We start from the raw sequence: 17,589 nt of genomic DNA, 5'->3' as shown, positions 1-17,589 counted from the left end.
CTAAATAATTTCGTTACGGCAGGGTTGGTTTGGATCACTTCTGTACCGTTTCGGTACGTTCCTTCTTTTTTCCCCCGCACATGTGTTTTAACGACCCAGCTGGTAAATCACTCGCAGCAAGAAAACGAGAGCCGAGCTGCTAAAGAACTAGCTGCGTTAGCTGTCCTTGCCTCATACTCCACACACCCTAAAACAGTCTCAGAGAGGGAGAGGTAGACAGAGAAATAGATGCTCCATCTCCTTTCCAGCATTAAAGCTCATTTATTATGAACACATGCGAACAGCGTAACAACATGAATGTGACTTCTCTTCACAGCTCTCTCACTTATGGTGAAGGATTCAACACACAAGATTTCACACTTCCCATGAGTCTTAGTGGCTTTAGGCGGGGCTAACCCCTTTTTTGCAGAGGCGGAACTAATGTTAGCCGTGAGTTTCATTTGAGACGCTATTAGGTGACGGACAGTAAGCATGTCAACACATGGCTAATGCAGACGCGAGGCCAGAGATGAGGCCCCGCCCATCTCCTTACCCTCTCCTGTGTGGGATAACTTTGTTGTCAGCATCCATGAAGGAAAAAGACAATTGGATAAGTCGAATGCTGTGTGTTGACATTGTTCCACAAAGACAGCGTATGCCACAGGTAACACATCTAATCTGTTAACGAACTTAAAACGGCATCACCGACTGTAAAAATCAGGTCTACAAGAAAAAAAATGTGCAAGTTAAAAGGTTTTTTTCAGGCCATTGATAATTATCCAAAGTTTTTCAATATTTCTTCTTATTTTATAAAGCAGATCATATTACATAGGTCAATTTTATTTATCGTTACCAACCAATAAATGCATTTTCTAAGTAATTTTTTCTGCCTTTTTTGGACAGAACCTAAACTAAACTATGAAATATTTGGGTTTAGTGAAAAAAATTTGCTGTTTTGCATGTCCAAATCAGTTACAGGTAGAATTGTTGAGGGGGAGAAAAAGCTGTTTGTCTGGATTTTGACCATCGACTGTATGTGAGAACTGGACTGAGTGACCCCTTGCATTCCAAACAGGAAGTTTCCGCTAATTCCAAGAATCTAAAATCCCATAGACATCTATAGAGAAATAAACAGCTATTATTCAGTCATCATACAGTATTTGTCTAAGTAAGCATTCTTGCTCTGATACCTCCTTTTAACATATTCTCGATAATCCTCTTTTTTTCACATTTGGTAAAAATATTGAAGTTATAAACTGGCCAATTAGATGCCTCAATACCTTTACACACGTGTGTGCGTGTATTGGTGTGTAATTCTGCAAGTGTATCAATCCCCAGCTAAATGAGTCTGGAAGGAAAAAAGTTCAAGGTTTGTTCGCGATCTTGATGCAATTTGTAAATTATTATTATTCTTTTTCTCAAACGTTCTTTCTCTCTGCCATCTCTCCTCTCCCGCTAAAGCCTATACATCTCACTTGTTTCTGACCCCCGGCTCCAACATGGCGGCTTCCGTATTGTCAAAACATGGAGACGTGGTATTTTGTGTTGTTTTGTTTTAATGTAAAGCACTTTGGGCTATACTTTCATAGGAAAAGTGCTTTATAAATAAAGTTTGATTTGATTTGATTGACTTCATTTTGGTAAAGGGGGGGAGTGTAAAATAGGTGGTACCTTGGCTGAGTGCTACCACCACTGTTGTGACGTAGAAGACAGACATCTTTCGGCACTGGATCTATTATGTTGTGTACCAATTTCAATGGACATCATTAAGGGCCTATACGTTTTTCCCCGTTTTTTCCCCCCTAAATGTTCATTTTGCATTTTCAAAATAACTTTAATGTTTACATCTTTGGATTTTCAGAAGTCAAGTTTTCATGAAGCTTTCCAGTACACAAAATGTGTAAAAAATTATTTTGAATCGGTAAACATGAAAAGTTCAGTTCAGTCCATGAAAGACTGTATTGAAAGATGTTTTGGTGTAAATGCTGGGGCACAGGGACTCCTAGTGGCTTCAACTGAGCTGGTTTGCCAATCACTTAACACACATTAGTGACAGTTCAATACACACCAAAGCAGGCACGCATGCAACACAACAACAGTGTGCAATGGGTTGAAGAAAACATGTCAGACACACTCAGTGTCCCTCTTCTGAATACACACAAATCTCTCCGATTTCTGCAGTCAGGTGAAATAAAACCTAATGAAATGGAATAGCATTACAGATGCATAGAAATTTGACACGACCGTTTTCCCCTCGGACACCTCTCTGCAGTACAGCTGGGTGGGTGCTTTGCTTTCCTTCATAATCACACTCACCTTCCTAGCTTAAGCCTTGAACCTTGCTGCTTAAGCACTGGACAGCTTCAACAGCCTGGAGAGTGACGTGCCTGCACCCGCGGCCCTGACCCGCTGCCACTGGCTGGCCGGCTGGCCTCTAGAGTTAGGGCCCTGCAATAGTGTCCACTTCACAAAACTCTGCTTGCATTCGACGCCGTTTATCCAGCAAAGCAAACAAAAGCATTCCATGGCTTGCAACTGTATTCACAACCGGCCTCTCCAAATGTAAAGCGTATTCAGACACCTAGGTCTGTGGACAAAGCCATGAATCTGTGTCACATGCAGGGTGGGCGGACCGGGGCAAATGGGGTGACAGTGAGGCCATCCCACTGTACCACTGAGTTTATGCAAAACAACTGGCAGTATGCAGTCTCACTCAGCTTTGGTTTAAAGAAGGGTGCGTCCAAACGCAGTCTTACCTTACTTTTTCCGCTGCACTGTCAGACCTGCACATAAAAGCAACAGATCAGTGACAGGAAATACGCTCAATTCTCGGTTGGGTTTTGCAAAGTTTTTAATGATATTGCCACAAAAGAGAGACTATGGCTGTGTCCGAATTACCGCCCTAACCACTATATAGTGCACTATATAGTGCCGCACTATATAGGGTTTTAGTAGTTAGGGGTTAGGGCGGTAATTCGGACACAGCCCATGACTGCAAGTAGCCAAGATGAACACTTGGAAAATCAGTTTTTTAATTTGTTGAATGCTATAAAGCATAAAATAAAGCATTCAACCCACTGTTTACCTATTCCAGGATTTTTGCCTCCATTGAAATAAACAGGAATCCTTAAAAACCTTTGCTTCTTTCGCTGGTTCGATAATCGGGGCTTGCATTTTTCACAAAAATTTCCTGTTTTTGTTATTGTGCTGTTTACACTTCATTCAAAGTCAACTTTGATCATTTTATTATTAATATTTTTTTGCCAATTATTACCCTTCAAGTTTCATTTTCATTCAGCAATATAGCATTCAACCCTGCATTTTCTTCTGGGAATGCAGCCCCTTCTTGTTTATGTTTAAATTCTTATCTTGTAAAAAAAAAAAAAAGTTTATTGGAAATGGCAATGTAAATGAAACTTTCCCCTTTGTTCACTTTACAGTATATAAAAACAATTTTCATATCAAAACTGATTTGATTCCAAATGGAAAACAAGCTCAAATGTTTTCTAACCTTGTTAAGTTGATTCAATGTTTTAGTTACTCTTATACAGACACTGTAGTGCTTTCCGAAAGTAAAGGTAACACTCTGAAGAGTTCACAATCCAGTGTTTACAACTGATGCCACCAAACTCCTATGTAAAGTTTAATATCTGACTGTAGTAGAAAGTATTTTCCTCATCATCCATCCATTTTACGCTGGGTTGCTGGAGCCTATCCCAGCCACTGCTGGACGGTTTACTAGTCCATAGCAAAGGAAGATTGCTTTAGAAGTAGGGTAACATTTTCTTAAAGACCCACTCAGAGGAAAATTGTGTTTTTGGTGTTTTTAACATGTTCTTGTGGCATTTTTCTGAGGAAAGTTAAACTCAGAAATGCATTTTCAGAGTTTTTTGTAATGCAAATCGTTGTAAATCAGTGGCAGATGAAAAAATTCCTCATAAAAATAAGAATTCCATTCTGATGCATCCACTTGGATTCCAATACGTCTTTGTTTTTCTCGTCTGAGCTGACAACTGGCTTAAAACTGTACAGCTGGATAGAGCCAATATTGCTCACTATTTAGGTTGCAACAGTAATTCTATGTTAAGGGTGAGAGGAGCTGTAAGCTAGCGGGAGAGTGTGTAAACAGAGAGCTCTCAGCAACAGGAAGAGGAAAAAGGCAGGATTTTTCCACTCTAACCGTCCGGCCAAAAACTATGTCCTAGATCTAGAAAATGACTCAGGTTTTTTACTTTCGGCTAAAAAAGACCTCTGATTTTAGAAGCTTGAGACTCTTGTTGATTTTTTTTCTTTTTTGGGCCCGTCATGCTTATAGTCCTAAACAACATCATTAACTTATAACTTTTACTTGATAAACAACCATAAATACAAACCTTTACCCCTGACTGTAAAGACTGATTTGTGGTTGTAAATAACCTTTTTTTTTTAACTATAAGTTTATGATTATGAAACTTAGTAAAGACTCAGACACAGTAAAGACTTAGAAAAAGGTTATTCGGAGATGCTTGGCAATTACAATTTCAATTGTAATTAGATTAAAGACAAAAATGCATGCAATGAAAACGATCAATGCTAAAAAACGTGCAGCACAATCTCAAAATCCGTAAAAATTGAACCACCCGTTTGTGTCAGAAAAAAGAAAAAACAGCCAGAAACACCCAGTTTTTTCTCCTCTGTCAGCCCTGAATGCTCATTTTTAGGAGAGAAATTGAAAAAAAAAACACAAATAGAAGAGTCTGGATGCTTCACATTTGACATTTCTCTTAAGTAGCAGCTACTTTAGGTTGAAGTAGACCTGCAAAGTGGTCCTTGGTTTGTACAGCAAAGTGCATATGATGCACTTTTGCTTGAAAAAAAAACACCCATGGGTCTGCTGTATTTTATGAAATGAATCAATTATTACAATTTTGATAGTTACTGCGTTGCTACAGGTTAAGAGTTCCTGTTATTGCTTAAGAATGAATCAAACAATGAAGAAAAGGGGGTGTGATATGCTCTAAAAACACAAAAAGCGGAGGCAGCTGGGCTGCAGTGTTGACACAACTCCCAAACATGGTTACGCTCACTCAGCAAAGTCACATTATGTTATTACATAATGCTGTCTGATGCTTTAGAGGAGGCGGCGCACGAAGCATCACGCGGCCGAGCATAAATAAAATCGTTATTTTTTGTGTTGATGTTAGCAAACTGAATTTCCAAACTCTCCCCAAAAGCTCCATGAAAGCTTGATAGCTGGCGCAGACGGCTAAACCCACACACACACAGGCAGATGTTAGCTGGCAGCCTATTTTCAGAACGCAAGAATATACTGCAGCATATGAAGCAGACAGAGAGATACAGTCAGAGCAAAAACAGGCTGGACAGACACGACGGTGCCGGTGGACTTTTAGGGTCGGTAGCATTGCAGCTTCCGAGCAGAGACACAGCTGGTTTTACCTGCAGAGGAGACATGACATTCCGTGCCCTCTAAAGCCGGCTACAGAACGCTGCTCTCCCTGCAGCCGCTGCAGATGCTCCGCACTAGCCAACACCGGCACAGCAAAGAGAAAGGCTGCAAAAAATCCCATAGGTTTGACAGGAACTCATGCCAGTGCGAGAAAGTAGAGATGTGCTTATAGGCGAAGGAATGTGCGGCAGAGAGCGGCAGCAAGAGGGAGGAAGGCAGAGGAGAGCATGACAGGGAGACAGAGTGGAGGTGTTGGTGCACAGACTGATGACTAAGTGGGTGTTATAATGAGGCTTCACATTTCAAATAGATTTCTTTACTGTTACTGCGGCAGGAGATGCCTCCTTCATTTGCATCCGGTGACAATTCTAGTGGCAGTTTTTAACCTTTTGAGCCACAGTTAAGGACAATTTTTCACCTCCCAAATGAGGAATTCAAGAAGGAAAAAGAACAAAAATGTTAACATTATTTCATTAAAGCTGTAATTATTTAAACAGTATTTAGCAACAACTGTTATATTTCTAAGCAGGCACATCAACATCTGGGTAAACGGGAAAAAGCTTGATGCTGTTTTCAGGATTTACTCAAGAATGCAGACTATTTTTACATTAAATATTTTTATTTCTTTGTCAAATTCCAGAACTGATGTTTTTTTTTCCTTTAATAAATATTCTAAGATATTCAAATAGTGTATTTGTGTGTAGCTAGTTTGTAAGCAACATTTATTATTTCTGCAAAGTTAAAGCACATTTTTATGCACACGTCAGTCCAATCCAGCCTTTTTTGTGTGTGCACGAGAATACAAATAAAAAGAAACATTTTTTTTTCTGTTCCAACACATCAGATTATTTTTAAGTGATACTCTAACGTTTTAAGAATCATAAAATCGCGTAAACATGTAATGAGTTAAAATCGCGTAAACAATATTAAGGGGGAAAAGATGAAAGTATTAGTGATCTTTATGAAATTATGCTGATAAAAGAGCATTTTCTGTAAAACCTACTACATTTCCTCATGTTATTAGCAGATTTGAAAAACATCAATTTATAGTCTTCATTTCCTGTCAAATTCTTAAGAAAAAATATCTTAGAATTTATAGATTTTTCTAAAAAAAAAAACCTTAAAAAAAAAGTATTCTTTTTCATGCTTGTTGGTATAAAAATATGACTTATCGTCATCAACAGCTATTACTATAAGCATTTGCAAATAAAACTGTGAATATTGATACCATGTAGAAGCACAAACTTCAAGCTAAGTTAACACCAGATGCCAGTGATGTGAGAAATGATAAACCTCTGTCAAACAAACAGAAAAACCTGCACGTTTTCTTAAAGTTTTTATGCTCCACCTTACATAACCAGGTGAAAAAAAATAATGCACGTTTCCAAATGATAGTCCTCCCCCTCACACACACACACACAGCTACACACCAGCTTCAGTTTTCAGGTGTCTGCTGCTCATATGTGCTGCTGGGACATCTGTCACAGTGACATGCAGCTAATGATGCGCCTGGTGCTTCAGCTCAAACCGAGCTCTGGAAACCCAAACGGACCCAGAAGGAAAAAAACACATTTAGACTATGCTAAATTAGATTTTCCCAAAACAGAACTACCTAATACACCTAATATGGTAATAAAAGGATTCTTTTAATCTTTCAAAAATGGATTATTTCTGAGTTTAAAGATAATGCTAAAGTTATACTGTAAATCCTTTCTTTGTTTGTCATCTATTAAAAGAAAAAGCTTTACCAATTGTGGAGGACATGAGCATGACGTGGGCAAAATGCAAGCAAGTGTTTGTTGTCATGTTTATTGTTGCATTTTATTGTTATTGATGAATACGCCTGTCGTGCAACAGATGCACAGACTTTGCACGTCAACACAAATAAAATTAGGGGCCAACCGGGAAATATTTCACCGGCCCCCGCAAATGCAAAAAACAACAACAATGCACATGCAAACAGCTCACCTCTCCTCCCGGATTAACGGGGATAAAAAGCGAGTGTTGTCATCTTCGTGGCTGCTCTGCAGGCTGCTCTGCAGGCTGCTCTGCAGGCTGCTTTGCTGACTGCTTTGCTGACTGCTGTGGAGTGAAGAGAAATCAGTGAGTGTAAAGAGATGGGAGATTTTTGGCCCTAAACCTTGAATGCAAAAAGAAAAGCAAGGGAATAATCTTCTTTAATTGACGCTAAAAGATCCCTGTGTTTGTCTTCAATGAACCAGCAGGGCTTAACTTCAAACCACGTTTCAATCTACGTGTAAATGAGGTGCAAACATCTGCTAACATGCATTCAGCAGAGATCAAAATGCAGAGCAAAGCCTTTTGCATGTACATCTTCACTGTTGACACTAGATGGAGCTATATGTCACATACCTGGTGAAACCTTATGTGCTGGATTTTTTTGGTTTTGCTATACATGAAAACACCTGAACATAAATGCAAACACAAGGCAGAAACCAGGTTTAAAAGAAACCATTAGGAAATTAAATATATTCAAAATGTCAATATTTCAATTGAACCAGAAAAAAGATGAAGAAATCTCATTGAAGCTACTTAAACAGCTACTTAAACATGATGTAATAAAATTAAGTCAATCAATCAATCTACCCAAATTAGTAGAGTATTTTCTTTAAGTCTCTTCAGTGAATATTTTTTACATTTAAAAACTCTTATTTTTATTAAAAGCTATTACCATCCTTTGACATTTAACATAAAGGCACTTTTTTGACTGATGTCCTCATTAATTCATGATTTCTATCTGAATGAGGCCCCAGTCCATTTCCTAAACAGTTATGGGCTGTATGTAGCCTTAAGGAATACTGCATTGTATCAAAAATTCATAGCATGGGAGCAAAATTTTTCTCTTTTTTTCTTCTTCAAAACTTCAGTTTTATACTAAAAATAGTTTTCAAAGTTATTCAATATTTCCTGACATATTTTCTGAATAAATTAATTTCAGATTCAAAAACACTGAAAGATGAAATACCAAAGTGAAATTGTGAAAACATACTGTATAGTTATTCTAGTTAAAGGACATATGGTAGTTGAACATTTTACATTTTGAGGTGACATCATTATCACATTACAGAAGGAAATAGACCATCAATACCCACACTTTTTTGTTTTTCGAGCATGTGAGCTACTTTTGAAACAAGCTCTAAAATTTGCATTAAATGGACAAATATGTAAGATTACAACATAATAAAAATCAAATTTTCCTTCAAAAGCTTGTTGTATTGGACCTGTGTGTTGTCATGACAACGATGCAGTTGTGCATGGTGCGCAGACAACGGAAACGCAAGCTTCTTTTGGAGCGACTGCGCTCAAACCATTCCAGAAAAAAAAAACAAGACACATCAGCAACAGCATCCACGGTTAGGAGTCTGACGCTAAAACGCTCACACCTTTCTGGAAAATAAGTGGAAAATCAAATTCCATATATCCTTGTGAAACGGAGCGTTCAGCGTGGCTGAACACGCATGTGCAGTGATAATGTATCAGAGGGCATTCCACTGGCCATTCCTCATGTCAATCAAGTGGCATAGCATCACGGTGAGAAGGATGATTGGTTGATGGTCATTTAAATACATATATGGATTTTTTATTTAATTTCTGTCACGTCTTTCAAATTACACCGGAAAATCTACTGTACATTTGTTTTGAGATGAAAACTGTTCATTTTATACCCATAATTATCAGATACGTTTTCAGATGAAACTTAGTGAAAGCTTTTCCTTTTAAAAACAACACATTTCTTAAAAGTATGTTGCTGTATCTAAAATAAAAACTGAATCAAGATTTTTTTGAAGATCTTCTGAAGTAAAAGTGTGCATCATTACAAAAACTTGTTTCAGACGCATTTCAATAGTATAAAACATAAGAAATATTTGGATTAGTCTCTAATAAACTTCTGAAACATCACCTACAACAAGTTATTCATTTTAGAGTAGCTGCACTTATTAGTTTCCATGTTAGAAAGCCAAATTAGATTTAGGCCCAGTAATAGAAACACACAGATCTATATTTAACCACAGTTAATTTACTACAACATGCCGTGACATTTATGTTGTCTCCCTTCCCGACTCTGGCATCTGCCTCCCTGTTTTCCTCAGCGGTGGCACATCTCATGGATGTTAAGATGTCATCTATATGACAAGCTTGGCTTCTTCCCAATGTCAGATCCCCTGCTGCAACCAATTTTTCCAGATGTTTCTCATCACTCGTAGATGCTGGGATTCTGCTGCTCGTCACATAAAAGCACAAACGATGGAGGAACAGTGACGCAGGAATGTTAGAAACCTGCATCCATTATTTCTGCTCCTTCATGCTGATATCCACATGCTCCTTATTGTGTGAGCTGTATTAGATAAGCGCAGTGTTTCTTGCTTATCTGATTTATTCGTGTGTAGCTTCAGCAGGAGGTGACGCCTCAACAGCTGAAAATAAATAACGAGGCTTTGCAATCAAGCGGGATTTGATGAATGAGAGGATGGCTGTCCTCTCTCTTAAAAACGGCTCCTTGAATAGGGTTTATCATTGAAGTCGATTATCTAGGGATGGCGTCTAATGTTTCCTGACTGACCTTCCTCACTGTCACACTCTCACAACATTCAACGACCTCTCGTGATCTGGCCGCGGTGTTTTTCCCAAACAAGGACGAAAGACGACATGCGAATTTTAATGATATGCGATTGTTTCGATAATAACAGAAAGTTATAGCATCAGCTTCAAAGCTGAACCTCAAAAAGAACGTTTATTTAAAGCAATAAGACACAAGTGAATGGTATGAGAAGGCACATATTGTTGACAGCGACAATTTGCAATTTTTTTCAAAACCATAAACATTTAGTGGCATAGTGCAACACAGCTGGAACAGGGATGCAACAAAACATGCCTGCAGGTTTAAAGAGTATCCATTTTCGTAATTTTGGACATATTTGGCAATTTTAACCAAAATCAAAAAAATCTTTTTCATGGTTTTTGCAGAGCGGCAGCAGTTCATTCGAAATTCATTTATGAGTTGAAGGCGGGACTGTTGACAGAGAGCAAGACCCCCCCCCCCCCCCCCTTTCCTTACACGCCCCCTCACTAGCTTACAGCCCCTCAGAACCCCCAACCTAACATTACCGGTGCAACAACAGCGGTGAGAATAATTGGAAAGGTAACAGTTTTGATCCAGATGTCAGCTCAGACGAGGAAAACATAGACGTACATGGATCTAGTCGTCTGCTAGTAGATGCATGTGTATTTGTACTGTAGGTTTGACATCATAAATACACCCCCTTTTTATGAATTCATCTGGTCCTCATTCACAGCGATTTGAATAAAGAAATACTCAGAAATGCAATTTTCACTTAATTTTCTTCATAAATGTCCATCTTAACCCTTGTGCTATCTTAGATGACCCCACCCTTACTTTGAGGTGTTCTTCCTACCATGACAAAGGTGGATAAAAGGTAGAAAGATTTCATGTAATCCATGGACACCAGTGAAGATCACAAATCATTGAAGAAAAAAGGTTAAGCGCACTGTCTAGTGGGTCTAGATGACCCAACTCCCAATGTAAAAGTGCCTAGGATAGCACAAGGGTTACATGCCGTATACTTGTATAGCGCTTTTTCTACCTTCCTCGAAGGCCCAAAACACTTTACAGTCACAGCGCCATTCACCCATGCACACACACATTCACACACTGATGAACATGGCATCTTCCAATCTGAGGTCGTCCGTCCTACCACTGCACCACAACCGCACCTTAATCTAAAAATGCTACAAGAACATGTTAAATCTTTAAAAGCTAGACATGCATCAACAATGAAATGTAATAAATATAGCAATTCCTGTTGAATTTTCATTTGATTTAATAGTTCAATGATTCATTCGTTCATTCATTCATTCAATGATGGTTTTGCAAATAAACTTGTAATTCATTCTGTGAACAACATAAAAATGATATTGCAGAGGAGGAAAAAGGTAATTTCAGAAAACACGTTTATTTAACTTTTAACTTTCTGGACTGAAAAAATTCAAAAAATCCGAAAAAAACAGACTGTTGCCACATGTCCAGATGCTTGATTTTCCTTTGTGAGAACTTGGGAAGGGAAAGTATTTAAATACTTGGTTGGCAGTGAAGCAAAGAGGTTGAGTGAAAACTAATTCACCACTTCCTCAAAATAGCTCTGCTCTTATCAGGCTGCAAAACAGCAGATTCCGCTGTGCATCCAAGCTTTTACTGTTCCTGCACGCACAGTCTCAGACCCCTGCCAACACACTGTGCTCCACTGATGTGTGTGTGTGCAGAAATGGGATTGCAGGTTTAATGCATTCCAGCCACCAAAGTGACATTTTGAAAAGGTGTTAAATAGAGAAAATGGACAGTGAAAATCCCAATAAGTTTTCATGTAAGACAAAGAAGAATACATATAAACAAAGAATAGACGTTGTGTTCCTAATTGAAAAAAGGACGTATCTTGCAGTTCAGGAGCAGAAATAACCAAAAAACAACAAATTTTAGGAAGATCTCCTTTAGAAATGTTCTCTCAGAAGGATTTTACCTTTCCTCATTTGCTCAGTTTCATTTTACACTTTCTAAAGCAGTGGTCACTAAAACTATTTTTCATCCAGATCCCTTTTAATGTCAGACAAAAGATCCATTGCTCCCTAATTATGAAAATGAAGTCTCCAGTTGAAGAATAATTACAGAAATTCTTTTTTACTGCCAAAGCTTTACCACTAATGAGATAATTGATGTGCAAATATGGTAATAACAAATAAACAACTACTAAATCCCTTTCAGCTCTAAACAAAAAATGAAGCATCATTTTCACAGGGAATTACAAATACCTTCTAATAAGAAAATACTGAGATTGCATTGAATAATTAAAAAAGAAAATGCAAAAAAAATGAAACAAAATGAAGACATGCAGGCAGCACAAAGGAAAAATAAATGGAATCATTTCCAAAAGCGCTAATTAACACAATGAAGTCATGGCACCAAAACCAGAAAGTCCTCCATTCAACCAACAAGCGCTTACTGATGGGTAATGATCACTCTCATGAACTGTGGGAAGTTAGGATTTTCCCGCCACATTGCAATGAAGGAGTGTTTTCCCAACACAGCCGGGGCCCCTTTCATTGTCACAGCAGCTAATGTGAGAAAGGGAATGTTGATGTTGTGGACGTGCAGAGTCCTCCCCTCTTGTCTTCTCTTTCAGGGGTGAAAAGGTGACAAAAAACCTCTTTAGTGTTCAGACTTTCACCTATAGTTTTCTGTTAGTCGGAGTGCTTTTAGGTCTTCACAGAAATTTAGGATAGCTTGTAATGTGATGGTACTCCAAGACATTTTTTTTTGGTTGAAGATAATACAGCAGACCAAAATACATTTAATTGTTGATACATGTTGATAAAAGGTTGTGTTACCATGCAAAGTTACACATTTTTCCCGCTTTTCATTATTTTCAAAACTGAAATAAACGATGTTCTTCTTTTTTGGCCACTTTTGGTAGATTCTTGGCGGCATAGTGCTGAAAATTTGACTGGCACACAATTCACCCAATCGATTAAATAATTCTTTGTCCTAAAGTAAACATACATTTGCAACCGTTCTTTGATTCGTTAACTATTAAATATTAAGAATGGAATTGAAACTGGATAAAGATGGACCTGTCGATCAAAATAAAGAGGCAGTTGATCACTGTTTCAAAGCAATCCAATTAGACCCATGATGCAAAAAAAGACTTCAAACCTTCAATGAAAACAGATGCATACTTACAACCGCTTTAAGAACGCCTTCATAGTGAGAAACTCGGTTGAGATCCTGTCATGCACTCAAAACCTTTCAGTAAACTCTAAAACAATGCTTACACATTAACAGAACTATATTCAAGCACATTTTATAGCACAAAAAAACTGTCTAAGCATGTGTATGTGTAGCACATTAACTAGAAACTAGACCACAAACACAGACCAGAAAATATAGAAGTACTAATAAATGATTTTAGATTGAACAACCATTGGTCCTAAATTCGTTTTTTGCTGGGTATCTGACTCTTTCTGCAGCATAATGGAGCTATAAAATGTAAAGTCTTGAACGCTTACCAGAGAATGGGAGTTGTAAAAAGAACCGGGGCCTGAAGGCAAAGGCATTCATTGGGGCAAAGTGCAGTGCAGTCATGGGTGTCACAGATAGTGTGTCATGTGTCATTCAAGTGTCTTTTTAGGAGCAGAAAAAATAATAATACCACCCCCAAAAACGTATAAATGTATAAAGATCTTGTAAGTTGTAAAGTACAGTTTTTTATGATTATAGTTAAATGCTGGAAATACACAAGAACATGCTGTCATCGGTGGAGCAAATAAAGATGTGAAAATACACTTTTTTTCATAACATATAGGGCCAAAAAAATGTATTTTGCCACAATAACTTTAACATATATTTAATATCTTGTATGAATAACTATTACTCTTACAATGTCTTGTTTTTTGGCGTCTTAGCTGACGAGATGCACTGCCAGGGATGCAGTGATACTGATAAATTAGTAGGATTAAAAACAGAGCAGTGAAAAGGAAAAAAAAAGGAACCTAACAAAAAATAAGAATAAAAACTGGAAAAGTGCAGCAGGGTATGGAAGTGTGCAAGCACAGCAAGCTGCCCATGGTTGGAAATGTAACACCTGCTATTAAACCACCACTACAAAAAATGCATTGTTGGCTGTCCTGGCATCATTTCTCACTTGCATGTTTTGTCCTCATGTAGTTGAAATGACAAAAAAACAACAACAACATGAAATTCACTGGCTTTTCTTTACAGTAGTTAACATATCAGTGCTGACCAGCTGCTTTGCTGGAACAACATAACATGCCGTTTTTATTCATAACCCCATAAATGAAGCCATTTAGCTTTACTTAAAATGAGACTATACACTATACATACTATACACAGGAACAATAAGATCTACCTAATCCTAATACTCTTCCAGCAGCACCATCAGTATTGTGTGTTGATTATTATGTGTAAATAATCACTATCTAGACAAAACTGACTTTTAACCATACATCCAATTTGTTGTCATGGAAACTAAATAGATAGTAGATATGGCTTCAAATTTCATAATGGTCATACCATGAAGTAACATGTTCATTAAATATGAGGGTGTCAAAAATAAGGAACCATGTCATAAAAGTTGGAAATGCAAACAGAGAAAGGAACGCCCATAAAGCAGTAAATAAGAGCAGCAGTTCTAAGACAACAAACCATATCAGAATGGAAACAGAAATGAAAACAATTCACAGCTATGAGTATATATATATATATATATATATATATATATATATATATATATATATATATATAAAAACACATTCAATTTGGAATATTGATGTAAATCAAATAACTTTTTTGGTACTTTACTTCTAGACCCACTCCAATGAAAAATTGTGTTTTTGGTGTTTTTATCATGTTCTTGTGGCATTTTCTTTTGATGATGGAGGACGTATAGGAATATAATAAAGATGTAATGTGCATTTCTGAGCATTTCTTTATTCAATCTGTTGTGAATCAGGCGCAGACAAAAAAAATGCTGTTTAAAGAAGATAATACTTTTTTTGTAAAAAAAAGAAAAAGGGGCAGGCCACAAGCTCCTTGCTCCATTCTGATGCATCCACTTGCAGACAAGTAAATTCATGTACATCTTTGTTTGCCTCATATGAGCTGAAATCTGGCTCTAAACCGTTCCAACATTGCTTACCATGTCTGTTGGGCCTGTAATTTATGTTAAGGGTGTGAGGGGCCGTAAGCTAGCGGAAAAGCATGTAAACAGCCTGATCTTAGCTGTGGTGAAGGGAGTTGATAAAAAGTTGTGTTGCTCCACACCAACTGTCCCGACTTCAACTCGAAGGTGAAGAGATGTTTGCCCTCAAACACAACACAGGACTTTTACATTTAGGCTAAAAATGGCATTCCACTGGGAATGCTTTAAAAATAGATCAAAACATGATTGGTACGGAACTTTGATCAATGCAGTCTTTAAGATCTAGTAGGTTGAGAAGATGGATGGATAAAGTTCTCCCTTCAGAATTTAGATGAATATTTAGTAGCAGTGTTTTACCCTCTGAGACCCTTCTAGCAGTTTCTTCTCTAATAGATGACGTCTTCATCGTATAAAAAACTTAAGAGTTAAACAAAAGTCCTTTTTGAGAACTTCATTTGACCGAATTATGGACCTCAGTAGGGCTGCACGATATGAGGAAAACTTGCGATATGCGATATTAGTGATTAATATTGCGATATTTATTAGAATATTATTTTCGGTATATAAATAAAAAGCAAAACAATCAAAAACCTCATTTCCATTTCATTGCAACAGTTTAAAAATTATACTCCAAATGACTCTCCTCGACATAGGAGACGAACATCTAACATGATAGGGCTCCATCTGATTGGTCAACAACGTGAAGGGGTCCATTCGATTGGTGAAATGTATTTGGGATTTATTTGATTCATTAAATGCTTTAAGTTGCCATAAGATTCTTTTAGCACATTGAAGGTCACCATTTATTGTAATTTTTACTGTCTTTTGCGATATGCATATTGCACAGCTTGATATTGCGATAACGATAAATTTGCGGTATATTCTGCAGGCCTAGACCTCAGTCAACAAAAAATCTCTCACACTAAACTGCAGGAAATGGCTCATTTCAAATAAAAATGTTGTCTTCCGCTTCATGACATCACAGTTATTCAATCTTTTGCAAAAATGCCTGCGTGATGACAAATTCATTACAGATAAAAGGGAAAATAAGCAGAGGTTCTGCCTGTGCCATTTCCGAGCAATCAGCTGAACAATCAGAGCACAGCAGGCCCTTTTGAAGAGGGGCTTTCAAAGGAGTCAAAACAGTGTACGCTGCTCTTTTGCAACAGCAAACCAAGTATAAGTTTGTGGTAAAAGGTATATACTGTATAATAAAGTGTTGTTGGTTACATTGATGCTCTTCAGTCATTTAGACAGCAGTCAGACTTCATGCAGCCTCCGTGGAAGCCCTCCAGACAGATGCAACGTTGAATGCCACAAGGCTGAACAGTTTATCAGGTAAAGTGTCATAAAAATGTCCAAGAGTCATCCCAATAGATCACGTTAACAAGACAAGCTGCGAATGAAAAGAACCCCCTTAGAAACGCTTCCTTTCATTGATCCATTCCACTTATTAACACCATGATTTAATTACACTACAATCACAGCGTGATTATCAGCTTGAGGAGAAAAAAAGTGTTCTGGTTGCATTTTATGGAAAAGTACTGGAGGAAGGGGTCATTACACCAAGTAAACATACTTTTAACAAGCAAACTAAGTACACTGAGGTGCTTGCTGCTCACAAACGTCAAAGAAACACGAGTGCACATCCATCAACCCTCTATCAACGACGAACACGAGGGAATTCATCGTTTGAGACATTTACTTTTTGCAAAGACTGCACGGATACATGTTTTTTCCTTACATGTTGGCCTAATTATCTATAAATACATTAATTTTTGACCTGAGTTTAAAGAAGATTTAACCTACACCTAAATATTTTAAATAGTTTAACCTACACAGGGCAGAGATATTGACTGGATCAGCTTTCGTCAGGTGACAAATCGGTTTCCTATTTCTCCTGTGTCAGCTCTTCAACAAAAGGAAAAGAAAAAAAAACTACATTTTTTTAACCTTTCCTCACAGCTGCTGATGGACCCTCTTTAAAGAAAAAAAAAAGTAAATGACCCTGCAGTATCTTGTAAAATCTTTTGGTTTTAAACACATAACAGTTGATGTGTCTTCTTGAGGGTTAAGACTCTACCTGTCAATAGCTGAGTTTCCATTCCACAAATGCGCAAAATTCTGGAAATGTCGAAAAAACACTTTCGCAATTACACTGTTTCCATTTAATCATTTATGCAAACAGACACAAAACAACTAGCGTGATAAGTCATTCGAAAACACGGAAATTTACTGTGTATATCTCATTACAATGCATGGAAGACAGAGAGGATGTTTAGAGATCAGATCTGTTTATCCTAAAAAGCTCTACAAAAGCATCGGCAATCATGGTTGCTGGGTTCATAAGTTCAAGCCTCTCCTGCAGTTAAGCCGCTTTGCATCGCTACTTCCATGTCTCTGTGACCCACGTTA

General features: G+C 37.7%; 1 protein-coding gene across 23 annotated transcripts in view; it reads right to left on the bottom strand.

Moving 5' to 3' along the window:
• The window catches only part of gramd1bb (GRAM domain containing 1Bb), a 144,242-nt gene that overhangs the window by 76,537 nt on the left and 50,116 nt on the right, over nt 1–17,589 (bottom strand). For 12 of the 23 annotated variants that reach the window (XM_078929689.1, XM_078929696.1, XM_078929710.1 and 9 more), the window contains 2 exons: nt 7,394–7,507; nt 2,736–2,762 (listed from right to left, as the gene is read on the bottom strand). The exons of 1 other annotated variant lie outside the window; for it this stretch is intronic. In XM_078929689.1, coding sequence (XP_078785815.1) covers nt 2,736–2,762; nt 7,394–7,507 — 141 coding nt within the window. Of the gene's footprint in view, nt 1–2,735; nt 2,763–5,415; nt 5,669–7,393; nt 7,508–17,589 lie in introns of those variants that run through there. 10 more of the 23 variants (XM_078929711.1, XM_078929692.1, XM_023961269.2 and 7 more) reach the window with 7 other exon arrangements.

The sequence above is a fragment of the Oryzias latipes genome, chromosome 13 (genome assembly GCF_053564925.1).
Source record: "Oryzias latipes strain Hd-rR chromosome 13, Olatipes_Hd-rR_3.1".
NCBI lineage: Eukaryota > Metazoa > Chordata > Actinopteri > Beloniformes > Adrianichthyidae > Oryzias > Oryzias latipes.
This window is presented reverse-complemented; position numbering and strand designations above follow the sequence as displayed.